This window comes from Hyaloscypha bicolor, assembly GCF_002865645.1.
Source record: "Hyaloscypha bicolor E unplaced genomic scaffold K444scaffold_182, whole genome shotgun sequence".
NCBI classification, from domain to species: Eukaryota; Fungi; Ascomycota; class Leotiomycetes; order Helotiales; family Hyaloscyphaceae; genus Hyaloscypha; species Hyaloscypha bicolor.
Window position 1 is genome coordinate 5458329 of NW_020194684.1, and position 16190 is coordinate 5474518.

At 49.6% G+C, this 16190-nt stretch overlaps 6 protein-coding genes across 6 annotated transcripts; 3 read left to right on the forward strand and 3 right to left on the reverse strand.

The window, feature by feature from the left end:
• Positions 1 to 352: 352 nt before the first annotated feature.
• K444DRAFT_669693 (uncharacterized protein) lies at positions 353 to 2775 on the reverse strand. Its single transcript, XM_024887548.1, has 2 exons — positions 2132 to 2775; positions 353 to 2080 (listed from the first exon to the last, which is right to left on the reverse strand). The coding sequence occupies exons 1-2, from the start codon at positions 2321 to 2323 to the stop codon at positions 614 to 616; spliced, it is 1659 nt and encodes a 552-aa protein (XP_024728934.1). The 5' UTR covers positions 2324 to 2775; the 3' UTR covers positions 353 to 613.
• A 1972-nt stretch (positions 2776 to 4747) lies between these two features.
• On the forward strand, positions 4748 to 7057 carry K444DRAFT_647949 (uncharacterized protein; the record flags this gene model as incomplete). The annotated part of the gene is made up of 2 exons (XM_024885409.1): positions 4748 to 4982; positions 5076 to 7057. The coding sequence occupies 2 exons, from the start codon at positions 4748 to 4750 to the stop codon at positions 7055 to 7057; spliced, it is 2217 nt and encodes a 738-aa protein (XP_024728935.1).
• Positions 7058 to 8201: 1144 nt separating this feature from the next.
• On the reverse strand, positions 8202 to 10357 carry K444DRAFT_545086 (putative inorganic phosphate transporter C8E4.01c; the record flags this gene model as incomplete). The annotated part of the gene is made up of 4 exons (XM_024876110.1): positions 8202 to 9267; positions 9315 to 9740; positions 9790 to 9957; positions 10005 to 10357. 4 exons carry the CDS (start codon positions 10355 to 10357, stop codon positions 8202 to 8204), a joined length of 2013 nt encoding a protein of 670 aa, XP_024728936.1.
• A 213-nt stretch (positions 10358 to 10570) lies between these two features.
• K444DRAFT_669696 (uncharacterized protein) lies at positions 10571 to 11524 on the forward strand (the record flags this gene model as incomplete). The annotated part of the gene is made up of 2 exons (XM_024887549.1): positions 10571 to 10633; positions 10720 to 11524. 2 exons carry the CDS (start codon positions 10571 to 10573, stop codon positions 11158 to 11160), a joined length of 504 nt encoding a protein of 167 aa, XP_024728937.1. The 3' UTR covers positions 11161 to 11524.
• A 2335-nt stretch (positions 11525 to 13859) lies between these two features.
• K444DRAFT_637257 (UBC-like protein) lies at positions 13860 to 14671 on the forward strand (the record flags this gene model as incomplete). Its single annotated transcript, XM_024884099.1, has 2 exons — positions 13860 to 14423; positions 14513 to 14671. 2 exons carry the CDS (start codon positions 13860 to 13862, stop codon positions 14669 to 14671), a joined length of 723 nt encoding a protein of 240 aa, XP_024728938.1.
• Positions 14672 to 14925: 254 nt separating this feature from the next.
• K444DRAFT_647952 (glycosyltransferase family 62 protein) lies at positions 14926 to 16088 on the reverse strand (the record flags this gene model as incomplete). The annotated part of the gene is made up of 2 exons (XM_024885410.1): positions 14926 to 14946; positions 14997 to 16088. The coding sequence occupies 2 exons, from the start codon at positions 16086 to 16088 to the stop codon at positions 14926 to 14928; spliced, it is 1113 nt and encodes a 370-aa protein (XP_024728939.1).
• Between the last annotated feature and the right edge of the window lie 102 nt (positions 16089 to 16190).

A 16190-nucleotide genomic window follows, 5' to 3' on the forward strand; every position in this document is an offset into this window, starting at 1 on the left:
GCACCTCTTGGTCAGAGCCTCCATCGCAAGGCTGAAAGGGAAAGCGACAGCAGGAGCGTACGTGACGTTCTGCAACAATTTCGTCGAGTGCACGATCCATTTCGTAGGATGGTACAAGATGTTTATCTAAGAGCAAACGTGAATTGAACTTGGTTGTGTTGGGATAGGTTGCTCGAAAGTGTAACGGTTGATGGAAACAGTCGAGGCCTTGAGATATTTGGCCTGACGTCGAGGCTCGGCAAAACAGCATCATGTGACCAGAGCACCTTTGATTCAGGAAGGACATTTATTAGAAGACTGTAGACAACAAGACTACTACCAAGAGAAGGATTTATAGTAATTCTTCGTCATGGGCTCGACTAGCTTGTCCAGTGAGATACTCATCAGGAAATGATTTTTGTTTTCCTTTGTATCTTCCTTCCAATTTCGGTGATGAAGACACCAAACTTTCTTGTCCCAGCGCCCAATCCATTACTCTCATTTGATTTACAACCGTACATTACATGCCACACCAAAATAGTAGGTTGGATTTCGTAGTATACACTATGTCATAACTCTGGCGGTTGTCCGACCCAGCCTACCAAAGACTTTCGGATATTTCATATTGCTACATTCAAACAAGTCCATCGGGGGAACCAACTTCTTTTTCTACGCTTTCTGCCTCCTCATAAATATCCAACGGACTTCTTTCGAAATTCTCTCGGTAGACATAAGAGTAAGGAAGGTCGATTTTCGTTTCGATTGCAGGAGTCGTCGACTTGTCGCGCTCGCCCTTGCGCTGAAGAAACATTCCTGACTCTGATACACATCCGAAATGGTTAAGATAGACTTGGACGTCGAGTTTGGGCACTTGCTGGTCCTCGTTTTGCGACATATCGTGAATTTCATCTACTGTGCTAGGTACCACCCCCACCACTGTACTCCCAAGTGCAGAATCGACGTATCCCCGTTCATTTTCTATTAAAGGGTCGACTGCTTCGTCATGTTTTGCAACAACCAAGAACTGGATGAAAGCACCCTGCTGTGCAACGTTTCCTAATGCGGATGTTTGCTGTTCATCCAGAGTGCCTTCCGAAAAATCATACCGGGACTCGTTGTTAGTGCAATAAGTCGTCTGAGGGTCGAGTGAAAGTAACCCTTGCTTTATCCCCCAACCGCCACCACCACTGAGAACACGACAAAGTGTTGCCCCTTGGTCAATAAAGTCACCGACGTAGCAACAATCCTTGCCCGTCGAAGGTGCCTGTTTGGCCATCAGATCTTCCACATCAGACATCAAGACCTTTACTTTATCACTCCAGGGACCTGACAAGGCTTCCACAGGAATAACAAGAGCCCAAACATCAATTACCGAATGGTCGAGACCTTGTTTGGACAAATACTCGGTCACGCGCATTTCCAGCTCTCGGGAGGCGGGCCCAACGTCCGGTAAGCCTCCCTCGCCAAAATCGATAGTCCTAACAATGTTTCCGAGGCCGCTTTGAATCCGCCGCATTGGAGTCAAGGGGACGGACGGAATTTGAATGCTGGGACGAGGTATTTGTAGTCTGCCAAAGACGTTCACGGTAACATTTTTCTTCTCGGTCTGTTCTTGCGTTACCTCGAAGGAACCACCAGAGGATCTCCATCTTGTTAAGAGAAGCGTCGAGAGCCTCCCGTTCTTGAAAAGGGTGTTCGCCAAAGGGAGGGTGAGAGTAACGTTGTGTCCCTTGTTCGCCGAAAACGTTATGGTTGAATGCAAGTTGGGGCTAACTGCTGTGGGATTGCACTCCCAAAGATCATCTTGCTTCCATGGTTTATGCAAAATTGAGAATCCTGCCCCAGAAGGTTGTTTCATTGACACCGGCCGCGGTGCCAACCCATCACATACCCCACAGACAACATCTACCTCAATGGGTCTCAAAGTTCCAAGAACACGTTGAAGAGCCTTTGGAATGAACTCGGAACTTGCTTCCAGCCAGGACGCAAAACTTGGGGTAGCAAGGATGAATAGGGTATGGTGATTGAATGCGGCAAAATTTTCCAGCCTGCTTGATATCTTTTGAAAACTTGCTAGTGCATCCAGTACATGTTGTATGGTCTGAGTTCGTTAGCAAATATTATGTCCCGAACAAAATGTAGCCTTCCTTACCGCCTGTTCTGGCCGATCAATGCTGATTGTCACCTGTCTGGTAGGGGGTGGCTGTAGAGTGTGCGGAGAAGGACGCTTTGTGGTCGTCCGCTTTCCCTTGCTGGTGGTGACCTTGCGAACCTCTATTGTCGACTCGGTGCGAAGACTCCTCAGAGGGATCCATCGCGCTTGTCTGGATAGCGCCGCGAGCATAGCTTGATGCTTTGCTCTTTCGGTGTAGTTTTGTAATTGATTCGATGTCGTCGAGTATCTGCATCTCGTGAAGTGATGATTATGTAATCTAACACACGTGACCAGCCTTTTCCAGATAGGAAAAAGGGGTATGATTGCTTAAGAGATGCTTACCGTGCCAACTTCTCACGATGATGTGAGAGTGAGAGCAATCATACAAATTCTACTTCTCTTGATATGTGGCGTTTTACTAAAGTCACCGAAGACTGAATGACAAGGTCAAATTTGGAATAAAGTGCCTGTTTGAAAGTGTCTGCTCGTATGCAGAACAATCTCCTAGCGAAATGATCAATTTCTCGAGTACTCACCCAACCAGTCACAAAAGGTGCGGGGCAAATAAAAAGGTAAGAAGAACGAGGTATTCAAGGAACAACCATCTTCATCGAAAATCTCGATTTTCGACTGAGGACAACCTTGAGCAGCAGGTAAATACTCGGGCTGCTCCAATTTTTGGAACCCGCGAAGGCACACTGTGAGGCTGACGTGTGGCCAATCGAAGCGGCGTTTCAATCCTGTGCGCAACGACTTGAGGGGCGCTTGCTCGTAAGCGGTTTAGACATCGAAGCGGTTCGCATATCGGTCCTCGGCGGGTCAGCTGGAAGACCATCCTCAGTTCACGGAGGTGCCGAACACATCACGAGTCAACAAGATGAACAAGGAATTATATGCATGGGGTATTGAGGGCGCCGGTTGAAGTCGGCTTGCTGTTTTGAAGACCATCCCAATTTGAGAGATGCAAGAAAGTTGACCTGATCTACGGGCCTCCCTGATGGCGCCTGGAGATGACGACCGCAGCACCCGGAGTAGTGATGTTCCGTCTTCACGGCCTTTTCAACCCCTGCTCCTGCCTACTAAAATAATGATAAGAAGGCTTTTCAGTTGATAGGGGAAATCGAGATCTCTGTCCAATTTCCTCCACCCTCGCTGAAGTCGGACTGGGTCGCAGTAATGTCGTAATTGTATAATGAGTGGCAAGAATGGGCGGGAGGCTCTCCTTGATATTTGATACTTTGAGAATCGGATTCAGACTAGCGTTGCTTGCCCCGCTGCGTCTGATGCAGGGGCTCGTCTTGTCATCAGACGGATTTCTCATCCAGATCTGAAGCCCCCGAGCCTACAGGGGATCATTTGGATAAAGGTGTCCAAGATTGAAGCATATCGGATGGCGGAGCCTATGCAGATGCAGCAAGCTTGCAGGGCACCCAAAAGAAGGACTGCTGCGCGAGCTCCCAGGCATTAACGACCACCGAGCGCTATTGCTTCAAATTGTGAATTTCATTGTATGCGCTCTCGGCCGCCTGAGAGGCCATGGTAATCTTGCATTGTTGGACTGAGTGGTCAAGTCCAAGAGAAGGATGCATGGAACACTGAGATGGAAGGGATTGACGCAATCTCTGCTGCGGAAACTCCTCCCATAATAATAAACTGAACTCGAAATACGGACGCCCTGCTTGCACGGGGGTGAGGGTGGGCTCTGTTTCTCGCTTTGATTATTTACAGGCTACAGGGGCGCTAGCGTCAAGCGATCGATTTGGCGGCTTCACCTCGCAGCAACCTCTTCGTTTCCTTCTCGCAACCAAGGCCAAACAATCCCAAGCACCACTCTCTCCACCGATTCTGGCAGACCTTGTTAGAAGATCCAAAGAGGTCTCTCTATCATCGTCGCCGTCCGCTCCTTTCAGCTTCTCACACTCCTTTACATCCCGAATCCCTCGATCGTCCAGGGGCCCATTGCAATCTTATTCACCCAACTCACTCCTGAGAGATCTTCGAGAACCCTACCAGGTACGTCAGTGGGGAAGTATGGTTATGACTCGTCATCCGTTATTATCGCCGTCGTCGGAGGGACTCATGCTAATGAATCTGCCTTCAGTTTGTTGTTGGTGTCGACGAGTTCACTTTTAAAGTCTGCATGCCGCCGGAAAATTACATCTTGCGACGAGCCCCGAAGATCGGGCCTCGATCAATTCCCACGAACCGAATCCTCAATCGGTCGAGATCCTTCATGCCATTCATTTAGCCGCCTCGTGTGATATCTGGTCGCCTTGCGGCGTCGACACCATGGCTTCGACGTCTGCGATGTCGTTCACCGCACAGCAAATAAGCCTTGCGAATGGTACATTTCGGACCAGAGGTGATGAAGACATGTCCCAAACATCCCCCATGATTGCCGGTCAGACATCTCCCCAAGGTCCTGCACCGCTCCCCAGCTTCGTATTTCCCTCGAGAGTGCCATCATCGCCTTCAACTTCTTCGGCTCCAGCGTCATGTTCTAGGGCTACCGGACGCAGACCTCTATCCGCCGTCGAAGTTAGAGCTGGTCTTAACGAGAGATCGAGCAGTTCTCATGGTGAAAGCAGCAAACTCCCTGACTTCTCATTTGGCATGCAGTCTCCACCACTCTCTCCTCATTCGAGGGACATCCCGAATCGACACAAGAGGGGAACAAGTGAATTCATTGGCGGAGATGGCGAAACCGGTACTGGGCAATTACTTTCTGCCTCCCCAACAAAGTCCCAAGGACACCTACCTCCTCCACCCGGTCGTCGAGGCCATGCCCACAGAAGGTCGCAAGCCTTGTCCTCGCACGATTTGAGCATGATTTTAAAACCGACACAGAGTATACAAATAGGTGGTTCTGCCCCTACAAGTCCATCAGGCATTCTCGATTATCAATCCCAGCCTTTCCCAAGTCTCCAGCACTCGACCGTAGAGTCTTCAAATCCAGAGCCGGAAACAATAACCAATGAGCCTTTCAAATCATTCAAGAATTCACGCGTGGGGTTCAATGAAGTAGTGCAAATCATCCCTCGACCACTCTCCCTCGTCAGCAGCGATTCCTCAAGTACTGTCCGGGGCCCGGGTCACAGTGTTTCTGGTTCAATTTCTAGCATCATTTCAGCTGGTTCACCTCCGTCAAAAGAGACGAGAGCTAGACAAGACGCACGGCCGAAGACCGCTGACAACCAAGCCTCAAGAACGCCAGACTCGTTGAAGCGTCGTGGATCTCTACCTCTGCTAATGGAGAGTGCGACTGCCTCTATTGTTGCTCCATCTACCCCCAGATCGGCGAGAAAGTGGGCCTTCTTCGGCGAACCAAAATCTGGCGAATCGTCACCGAGATCCAGACCGGCATCCGCCTCAAGCTCGATGAAGGAAAAGAAGACCGAGACAGCTGCATCTTCTCCAGGCCTCGCCTCACCCGACATACCGATTCCATCCACTGAGCAATCCTCGAGGAGATCCTCCATATCGAGAAAACCAAGCAAGAAACAAAAGAAGGTTCGCTCATGGGCGGGCTCAATCCTGTCTCGCAAATCTCGACAACGGAGCCAGAAGAAGATGAGCAGACGATCACCCACACCTCCTCTGAGAGCCTACACACCAATGAACGAGAACGTAGATTTTGACTTCAATAATAATGAACAACCAGCCCCCTCGAAACCCGAGATTCAAACCGATTTTACAACCTGGAAGCCAAGAAAGCTACCTCCCCAGGAGGAAGAATCGATGAGTCCAATTATCGATCTCGACGCAGCTCTCGGCCCGTTCAATACCCCGTCAAGTTTTGGATCTGATTGGGATAATTCACAACGAGGTGGCACAAGAAAGAGAGCCATGCACAGCGCGGCAGGCCTTGGTGGTTTTACAGGACCTGGCATGCATTATCATAGACGTACAGAGAGTGCACCGGAATTCGAGAATCCCAGATTCGGCCTTCATCGCCTCGGAAGTAGTTCTACAATGGCTGATGTATTTGAAGAAGACGAAGATGAGGAATGGGAAGATGCAAAGGCCTCTTCAGATCGGGAGTCGACTAGCAAGGCACCCGAGCGTGATGATGATAGTGAGACTGGTTTAGGGATTGACATCAAGGTCGTGGATTCTGAGGGCATGGATACTGGGAAAGTCATGGACTTTGATGAAGTGAGCTTCCAACGAGGAGTTAAGCGGAAAGGCTCGGGTTTGAGCGAAGGTGATCGCCGCCAGATGAGCTCAACAAAGTCTGTCCACTCGGCAACTTCGCTGATGGACGAGCCAATCCAAGAGGAATCACCCAATCCAGTAGAAATAGTCGACGATGCTGTTCCTTCCAGGCCTGAGTCTAGAGCTCAATCCTCGGACTCCACTGCAACCCCTCCGTTTCGGCCTCGGCCTGGAAAGGATCTAGCGCCTGTTGAAATCCAGCCATTCTCTCTACAACCGCCATATCCCACTCCGACAAGTCCTCGATCTACCACTCAATCTTCTTTCCCCTCACCTCGGTCGCCGTTCTCGTACGATGCTCAGTGTATCTCTACAGCTCCCTCGTCCATCACAGATGAGAACGGATTCCAATCTCTTTTGATGGGAGAACCTGGTCCGGAGCTCCGCATGTCAGTTGATGAAGTCCCATCTCTAACAAGCAGCAATTCTACGATGACAAGAGAGAGCGTATTTCAGCAAGGTGCAAATTACCCTCAATTCCGCGACGGCCAACGCTCGGCCTCCCTTTCCTCGGCGGCTGTGACTCGCAAACGATCAAGCATGGCGAGCTTGTCACGTCTGATCAGCAGTTCTCACGGAGAGAGGAGTAAGCTTTCGATCGAGTCTCGTCCTGAAAGTTCAAGTGGTGTCGATAAGAAGGACAAGGGCAGTAAGAGCAAGCGACTCAGCCGGATGATGCAATTCTGGAAGCCGAAGGGGTCGAATTAAACACCTTCATTCAACATTGCGAACGACGCTAGACTTGAGACTACCGACTTTTGCTTTGCCTGACTGGCGAGGACCAAGAACAAAACGGGGAGCAGATTACCCAATATCATGTTGATGTACTTGATGATGAACAAATGGATGTTATGTGTATATTTTCTTTCTACATGGGCACACCAACCTCGAGCTCAGCTTACGTTTTGCGTTTCTTCATTGCTGCGGTACTTCAGCGAATTCATCAGCATTAGCAGACAAAAGCTGAAACGTGATACGCTCCTGCAGTTACCTTGAAACTATCCTGATTTGGAAAGATCGTTGTTTTCTAGATGGGATTTGGTGCATTTCGAGAGGTCGCATCTAATGATAGGATGGACGGATTGCTCAGCATGGAGATTTAGCGTTTGTGTGTTTGCTATTGCATTGCATTGCATGCTCTGACCCGACGGGGGAGGACGAGCATTTCCACTTCGATACGGATGAGATGAATAGGGAACATGGGCATTCACGGGCTTGGCGCTATATGGTTCTCGATCCTGTGGTCTTCAATGGAGTGGGAGGGGATGAAATTGGGCACCGAGTCAATAGGCTACATCGAGACGCTCGCACTAACCGTGCTGATGCGAATAATGAATACATAAACTATTTGAACATCACCTTTTCCCTTGAAATTAGAACAAGGTGTATATGTCTAGCTTTCTGCCTTAGGGGGAAATAAAAGAGGGCTAATAAGGAAGCATAGCCCTCCGCGCAGCGAGCACTTTGCCGTCTTTCATTCGGGGCAGGCCCCAGGCCGTCATGGAGGCAAGGTCAAGAGCGAATTCCAAGGCCCGCCTCCAAAGCAGTGGCCCTCGGAGGGCCAGTGGAGCGTCATGTGGGAATCCCCTCTTCTTGCTCGCGTAGCGTCACTGGAAATCTATTGTTTCCTGTCCATCAGGGGAGCAGGCGCCCAAACCCCCAGGCCTCGCTGCGCTCGAAGGAGGCAAGATGAAGAACGCGCTAACCCCCCCCCCCCCCCCCCCCCCCCCCCCGCGGTGTTTGTGGGCAATTTTCGAGCGATTTTGAAAGCGTCGCACGCCCTAGACGTAAGAATACCAAAACCTAAGTAAGACCTAAACTAACCTAACTAAAGACCTTACGAGAGTATACTCTAACGATTAGCCTTCTCATTCTTCTCATTGCCAGTCTCGTTGCCAGTCTCGTCGCTATCTACTCCACCGCCTAGCGGAGTGTTCTTCTTCTGAACAACCGGCACACTAGACGTCCTAACAAAGTACTCATGAATTTCTGAAGGATATTCGTCATCAAATACAATAAGATCGTCTGATGCAACCTTCTCAGCTTGTCTGTTGGTCCATTCCTCGCGTATATCCTTGACCTTGTCTATGTAGTCAAGTTCAGGGTTATAGGACTTGCCCGCGCCACGAAAACGTTCCCAGACAGAAAGATGGTGAGGGTGGACGGCGATGCCGTGGTACTCTTGTTCGCGTCCTGCGCGGATATATTCGAATCGCCGTTCTTGCTCCTTGAGATCGAGACCGGTGGTATCGGGGAGGAAGATGAAGGTAACGATCATACCGGCTAGTCCAAACCACGGAACGAAATGGAATTTTTCTACGATATCGGTATAGGTAAATACGATTGCTGCCGTAAGTGCTCCCAATTTCCCGGCTGCGGCAGAGACGCCATGAGCGGTGGCACGAACGGGTGTAGGGTAGACCTCAGCGGCGACGAGGAAAGTGGTACTATTGGGTCCAAATTGGTTGAAGAAGGATGACAAAAAGTACATGGTCTGGAAAGCACCAATGTGAGCCTTCGTGGTATAGTAAGAGTAGTCCCAGCCTGGAACGACGAAAAGGACGAAGTCCATTAGGAAGCCAAGTTGCTGCAACCTCTTTCGTCCAATGAATTTGTTATCGATGAGGAACGAAGCGAGGTAGTAGCCGCAAAGAGACACGCCAACATTGACCAAGTTCCATAGCCAGCCGGTCATGACTGATTTGTTGCCGGGGGAGATAACGGCTATAAATTGGCTTTGGAACAGTTTATTGCCGTAGAAGAAGACATCATTAGCGTACCAGGCTCCAGCGGTCGCAATCAAACGGCCACCAAAGTGTTTGCAGGTCAAGTTCAAGGATTGAACGTCGTAACCGGTAACACGTGCCTTCTTCTTGACGGCATTGAGGGTTTTGGATGCAAGTGGCATCTTGTAATAACTGCCAAAAGTCAGCGCATGTCAGATGAGGTAACGAATCAAACCTACCGGTAGTAGACCAGCCAAAGTGTACCAAGAGCCGGGATGGCAAAGGAGACACGGAATATCCATTGAGCCGCAACAGCTGAGTATGGTGGATTTCCACTTCCGTGATGGAAGATGAGGAGCAGAACGATAAGAAGCGACTGGTTAAAGAATTGACCCCAACCTTGCATCAAGAATGCCATAGTGACCTTGCGGCCACGATGAAGACGATCTTCTTTGGTAGAGACCTTCCCAGATCCAGTGGCATTCTCCATAGCAGCAGTAGCGGTCATAGGATATTCTCCTCCTACGCCAATACCATAGAAGAATAAAGCCCAGGCGTAACAAATAACCCAGCCATTCAAACTAGTACCCCAGGAAGCTACGAGCATGAGCAGGCCGATGAACATGACAATGGCATCCTGGATCAGACCCCAACGACGACCGATTCTTTTAGACATTAGCTTTCAAGGTTTATGAATCGAGCCGCTCCACTCACCCATCACCAAGAAATCCGACGATGATTTGACCAACGATAATGCCGGAAATCTCGAGGTATGAGATTGCATCGACCCATGTCTTTGTACATACTGTGTAGTTTTTCCAGCAACTAGGCCATACCGCAGCGAAAAGAGGTGTCACGTTTCCGATGGAGAAAAGAACGTAACTTAGAAATGTCAGCTGTGGTAACGGTAGTATAAATGCGAAACATACCCTTCGAGGCCCAACCCAGCACCTGGCAGAACTGCATTCTTGAAGTACCAAGCAACTGGGCTCAGGGGATCCTCTTTGATCATATATCCGGTGGATCGCAATTCCTTCGCAGCTTCAGCCCTGTCGACCTTAGCATTAAAGGCCAATTGTTTGCCAAATGGGAGGTCTGCCCAATATGTTCCCTCGGAGGTGTAGGTGTCGTCGGGATAGATCAAGCTCTTCAAGACTTTGGCCTCGTCGCTCTGCAGTGGGGGGCCGACGATGGCATGGTCATCGCTGGTTTCCGGATCATGAGGAGCACTGAACATGCCTTGGTTGGTTGGATCATGGTGGTGATGGTGTTGGAGAGCCATCTTGTCGGTCTTGCTCTTGCACTCGAGCGATGGAGCCTTGCCTTATTACCCTGTCGCTTTGTTGAGAGGCGCTGCGAGGGAAGCTAGATGACGAAGAGAATCATGTAGGGGACAATTGACTATTTACTTATAGCAGACCTGGACAGGCTAATGTATGCAGGCAAGCTGAGGTGATGTTTCGACAAATCTCCTCTTGCATACTTCGTAACCAGGATGCAAATGGAGGGACTGGCCCGGAGCACAACGGGCCAGGTGTGGAACTCCCACAAAAAATTGGTACGCTGACATGCATACTTTAGATTACTGTGCAAAAGAGAAACTTAGAATTTGAAAAGTAGATGCTTGCCTTTGACATATATTAGCCAAGACCACAGGGCAAGGCAAGGGCCAAGGCAGATGAGGATCCGGGCTCACGCAGACAGTATGCTTTTCCATTATCTCCCGCCTGGGCCCAGGGCCTGTTCGCACGCCACCTCTTCTCTGCGATTGAGGATGTAAGAAGCACTCTGTCTGTTATGAGAAAAATCCGAAACCGGATCCGGCTGGCCCTACCTCTGCAAACTATCATTAAACGGAAACGCGCATCCACCAGCTCTTCCTCGCTCATAATCCTCGAATTCATGCCGAATATGCCGGACCCGTCAGTCCTGCCGAACCTGCCGAATCCACTGGCCATGAAGAAACTCATAATATTCCAAGATCCTGAAGGCTGTTCGGAGAAGTTAGGCGTGGGCGTTATCATCTCCCGGACACTCCGCCACCATCACCATTGGTGTAGAAAACGGCCCCACCATGCACTTTAAGGGTGATATCAAGTTCTTTCTCAATCCGTGGGTCGGTGGCCATCGATGTGACTGCTAGAGCGCAGACGGCACATCAGCGCTATCGACTTGCTCACTCAACAGTTCAAAAACATCGAAGGCTGAATCAAAGACTCAAACCTGGCGACAGCCCCGCCTCGGCCACAGTAACAGTCATTTGTGATGGTGGCGGCGACGGAGGTGGTGGTGGTAGTAGTCATTGTTGCATGAATCTGTACCAGTAGTAGTCCGACGTCATTGTAGCAATGCGGCGGCAGCCAACGCCAAGTCTATAGTCAAGAACTTTGCAGTACAACACAGCACTTCTTGTTCAGGTATATGATGATTGTGAACATTAGAAATGGGCGAAGAATGAAGCCGGCAAAACACTACTGCATTGTACCGCAGATTTCACCTCGAGAGATGTCGTCCACGTTGTCCAATCAAAGTATCAAGACTGAGCACGCACCCCCACCGGCCATCTCGGCCCCCTACTGTAAGCGAAACCATCCCCAACATGCGATTCGAGACGCGGTTCCCTATGTATCAGCCAATATTCATCAGAATGGGCACAAGTTGTACCTTTTGTACGTAAGAATTGTTTTTACTTGTCACGAAAGCTTGAGTCGGGTTCTGCTCCAAGGTGGCCAAAAGGCATTTCGGAACATGGCAAGAATTTCGATCCGAGATCTGGTTCTCGCTGTTCGCGAATTAGGTTCTATCAAATTGGCCAATTCCACCTCCAATTTGGCAAATTGCGGGCCCCATACGAAGGACGATAGGAATTGACCAATTCATCGATTAAACGCTTTTCCCCAATAGTAGTTACACTTATTTTGGTTTTATCAGGATGCCTATTTTCTCATCTGCAAAGTCTGTACCTTTTACATTTATCCTACTTAGGAAATATGAAGATGTATTTAAAAGAAAGTAATCATTATCTGTAGCAATCTGAGCAGCCAACACCGTTCCGGGTGATCGTAGCGGCATATCTATGAATTCATCTAAGAAGAACGGGACGGCTCAGGCCATATATGAAGAACCGAATCCACCCCTTAATGCCCAAATATTGCCATTCGTAATAGAGCCGTGATCACCACCCATAAGCCTCAAAATGCTCGATGCGAGAACCAGCTTTCATTGCATCATTAGCCATATTTGCCAGCCCACAAGCGAAAACGCACAGCCTCACTCGCCGAAGCATCCCCCGCCGCTTCCGCTACCAACGACTTGATATCCGGACATCCAGCGTGCACTGTCATGGTGGTGCTAGTCGAATCAACTTGTGAAACAGATTCCTTGCTGCTGGTATAAGGTGATGAAGGGCTAGTGCAGAAAAAGTTCGCTTCGAAATCCTCTCTCCTCATTGCCGGCGCAAGTTCACGACCACAAATATTCTCGAAAATTGTTCTGTGACTGTCGGCCCAGACAAATCTTATGCTAATTTTTCTTGTCGAGTCCTACTGCCAGTTTGTGTGTGGGATATGTGATCCAAAATATATGACACCGCACGCGAAATACCAGTCCCGCCAATAGGCATATAAGGGTGCAGAGCGACCGTAAGGACCTTCGAATAAGAAGGTTCATATAAAGACGCTATTAGACTTCTTACAGCTGTCGCGAATGCAGCGGGTCCAGCCATCACAAGGTCGAATCCAGAAGGAAAGAGTGGGACTGGGCGGGGTAGGAGTTGGGAGGTTGCTGGGTTGGAAGACGCATTTTCCAAGGGAATTGAGGATGTTGATGCAATGTGGGTAGATAGTTCTTTTTATCTATCGCCCTTACTCGGTACTAACTCAACTGGCCCTTTGCTTGGAGCAACGGAAGATTCGTCATTCCAAGGCTAAAAGGATGGTTTTCGTAGCCTCATCATGAAAGCGGCTGGTACAAGAAGTAGAACTGTCCTAGAGCTGGGTTAACAAGAGGCGATACAGCCCTGACTTCAAGCCTGATGATTTCGAAGTCCTCGTGGTACGTGGCCACAGCTTGTTGTGCTCTGGAGCATTTGTTTGCTGAATTGCATACGGAAGTTGCAGCAAATGAGTGGAATGGCACGGAGAAAGTGGTCGAAGAACCAAGTTGCGGCGATGACCCAGAAGGGAAGGTCGCATCCGCCGTAATATTTGGACGGTGCACCCGATTGCTCGATATCGCTTTGAGTTTGAGTCTTCTTATAGTTGCGAGGGCTCTTGAGGAGGTTATAGATCATCCTTCCAATGCCCAGGCTCAGAAGCCATACGCAGGTGCAGGCCCTAATGTTTGTCACACCGCCTTGGATTCTGCCAAGCAAAATTCGGTTGTAGCGTATGCTACGGGGGCACTTCAGCGCACCCCCCTGCAAAGGCGGTATAACAAACGTCAGGCCTGCACCTGCGTACACGCCAAGGCAACATGTTAGGCTTTGGGGTTTTCCGCCGTACCAAGCGTGCTAGGTGTTAGTAATTGGCTTCATGGAGACAATATGAATAAGACAAATTAACTCTTAATATATATAATAAATATAGGATACTATTAAAATTTATTAAATTAAATAAGAATATAAATAAAGAAGTATTGAGAAGTAGATAGAGTTTTAGTCGGGTAATATTACAACTTCGAAGGCTATCGCAGACTCTAAATACCTGCACCTCTGAAAGGCCACTAAAGTCGACTTACAAAACACAATCCTTCACGCCTGACCAACCCAGCCTTACCTCAAAACCATGTCCGCCCCAAACAAACGCTCCCCAACCTCATCAACATCCTCCTCCTCCTCCTCCTCCCGCACACCCACTAAACGCCTGCTCACCGAGCTCTCAACCTTCAACGCCTCCCCCCCCTCCTCGCACCCGACCCTCCTCTCCCTCGTCCCCTCGCCCTCCTCCCTACTCTCCCTCCGCGCCATCCTCACGGGCTCGCCGCTCCCGATATCAACCGGCTACTCCTCCGGCCGCTGGCTCCTCAACATCACCGTCCCCGCAAACTACCCGAACTCTCCACCCACGATAACCTTTGTTACGAAGATCTGCCATCCGAATGTGAAGTGGGAGACGGGGGAGATTTGTCTCGATGTGCTAAAAGAGAATTGGACCCCTGTGCTGGGCGTTGTGGGTGCGTTGGAGGCGGTGGGGAGACTACTGGGGGAGCCAGGCGTGGATAGTCCGCTTGGAGTCGAGGTTGCGGGTTTGTTGCGGCAGGGGGATTTGGTTGGTGCGAGGGGCTTGGTGGGGTTCTGGTGTGGAGAGGAGAGGTTTGAGGGGGTTTTGGAGGAGGGCGGGGAGAAGGAGGTGAGAAGGTAGTGAGAGGATATATTGGGGTGATGTGGATATGGATAGGACGAAACTTATATGGGTGCTTTTTAGATTGATATTTTAAGCAAGCGGGCGAACAGGTCCGAATGGGATTACATGGCTGGGAGAAGGACAGAGTCCCAGACTATACGACTAGCGTTGCATTGAATGAGGATACAGACTATGGGGGCTTTACAGTGGACAATTATCAGCAAAGGAGGTGCTTCTTCCTTGGTGAAGCATGATCAGAAGGCAATAATGTTTTATGCCGCTATATAAAACAAGAATTCAAGTGGTCCGCACATCTATGGTATACACAAGTTCAAACCATTATAGAGTCCATGTGATGCAATGCCATAAACGCCGTCATAAATACAAGATGAACCGCCTTGTACAACTTTTGGTGTTGTCGTGCTGTCTCTGTCCATCTATCAACCCGGCTACATTTGACTTGATGTCAATATCTATATGAAGATACGAGTGCAGTGTACCGGACATCTCACTCATTGTAATGGTACACCTATATCAAATTAGTCAAGGTTTCAGGATGTGGAAAATGGGGGTAAATACCTTGTAATTCGGTAGCCCAAATGAGCTCCACCCTAGCCTCTTCGCCATCTTCGCAAATCCTTCCGTCTCAATCAAGTTGTAGAAGGGGAAAGGTGGAAACATAGCCCCATCTCGGTGCACCTCTGCCTTAACCAACAACGCTGTCCCTCCAACACCATCTAGGTCAACCTCCTGCTTCAGGTCCCCATTGTTTTCTGCCATGTATGCCATCAATGTTCGATATGTAGCCATTTGTGCATACCCTTCCAACAGAATGTCGTCTTTACCCATCCCTTCTGCAAGTTTCTGTGCCGTCTCACTATCTTGCCAACTGTTGAAATCATAAGGTCGTTCCGCACGTCTCCTCGTCTTGGGATCAGTGAATCGCTGGAAACAGTTTGGAACAATGATCGGTTTGTTGTGTGCTGCAAGATCTTGAATTAAAGTTGGTGGGGTCTCCACGATATCCGCATCCAGCCACAGAACCCACGAGGTGGAGGGCCCCAGAGTGGTGAACAGAAGGGAATTCCTCGCTCTTGACATGGCAGCACGTCGCGCCTTCTGGTTCTCCATCTTATGCCGCTCCGTCTCCGTCTGTGAAACCAATGGCGGCTCAAAATCCTGTCTCTCGATGATGATACTTGCAAATCGCTTCTTTTCCGGTCCAGACTTCTGCGTCTTGGTGATTTGCTCTTGCAGAGCCGCCGTGGCAGCATTTCCTTCTCGATTCTTCGGTATTATGAACGCAAGTGTTACGAGTTCATGGGGATATGATAGTCGCAGCAGATTATCCCAATACTCTTGGTAAAATTTGGCGAGTGGTGTCAGGATAAGGACAGTTTCCCGGTTCCCAACAGGATCACTGGAGCTTGTGAGGTTGTTCATATGGTAATGCACCACCGGAGGAGGAATTCGTTTTCCATTTGCCTGCTCGTTCTGTTTTCGAAACGGTGATGTAGGTGGAGATAGAGGATTCGATGCCGCGGCGGCCTTCCTTGCTGGCGGGTCCGAATTCGAGGGCTGGAGTATGAAGATGAAAATCACTATACACAACACCACACCCACTATGATTGTGAGCGGGTTGGTGCGTCGCAGTGACCGAACTGGCCCCATGCCGTCGTGCGTTGGGTGTCCTCAATCAATGCGATTTGGAGGATCTGGAATCGCATGTGTGAAATCGGGAGCCGCATGCAGTGTTAGCGGCTCTTCGCGGTG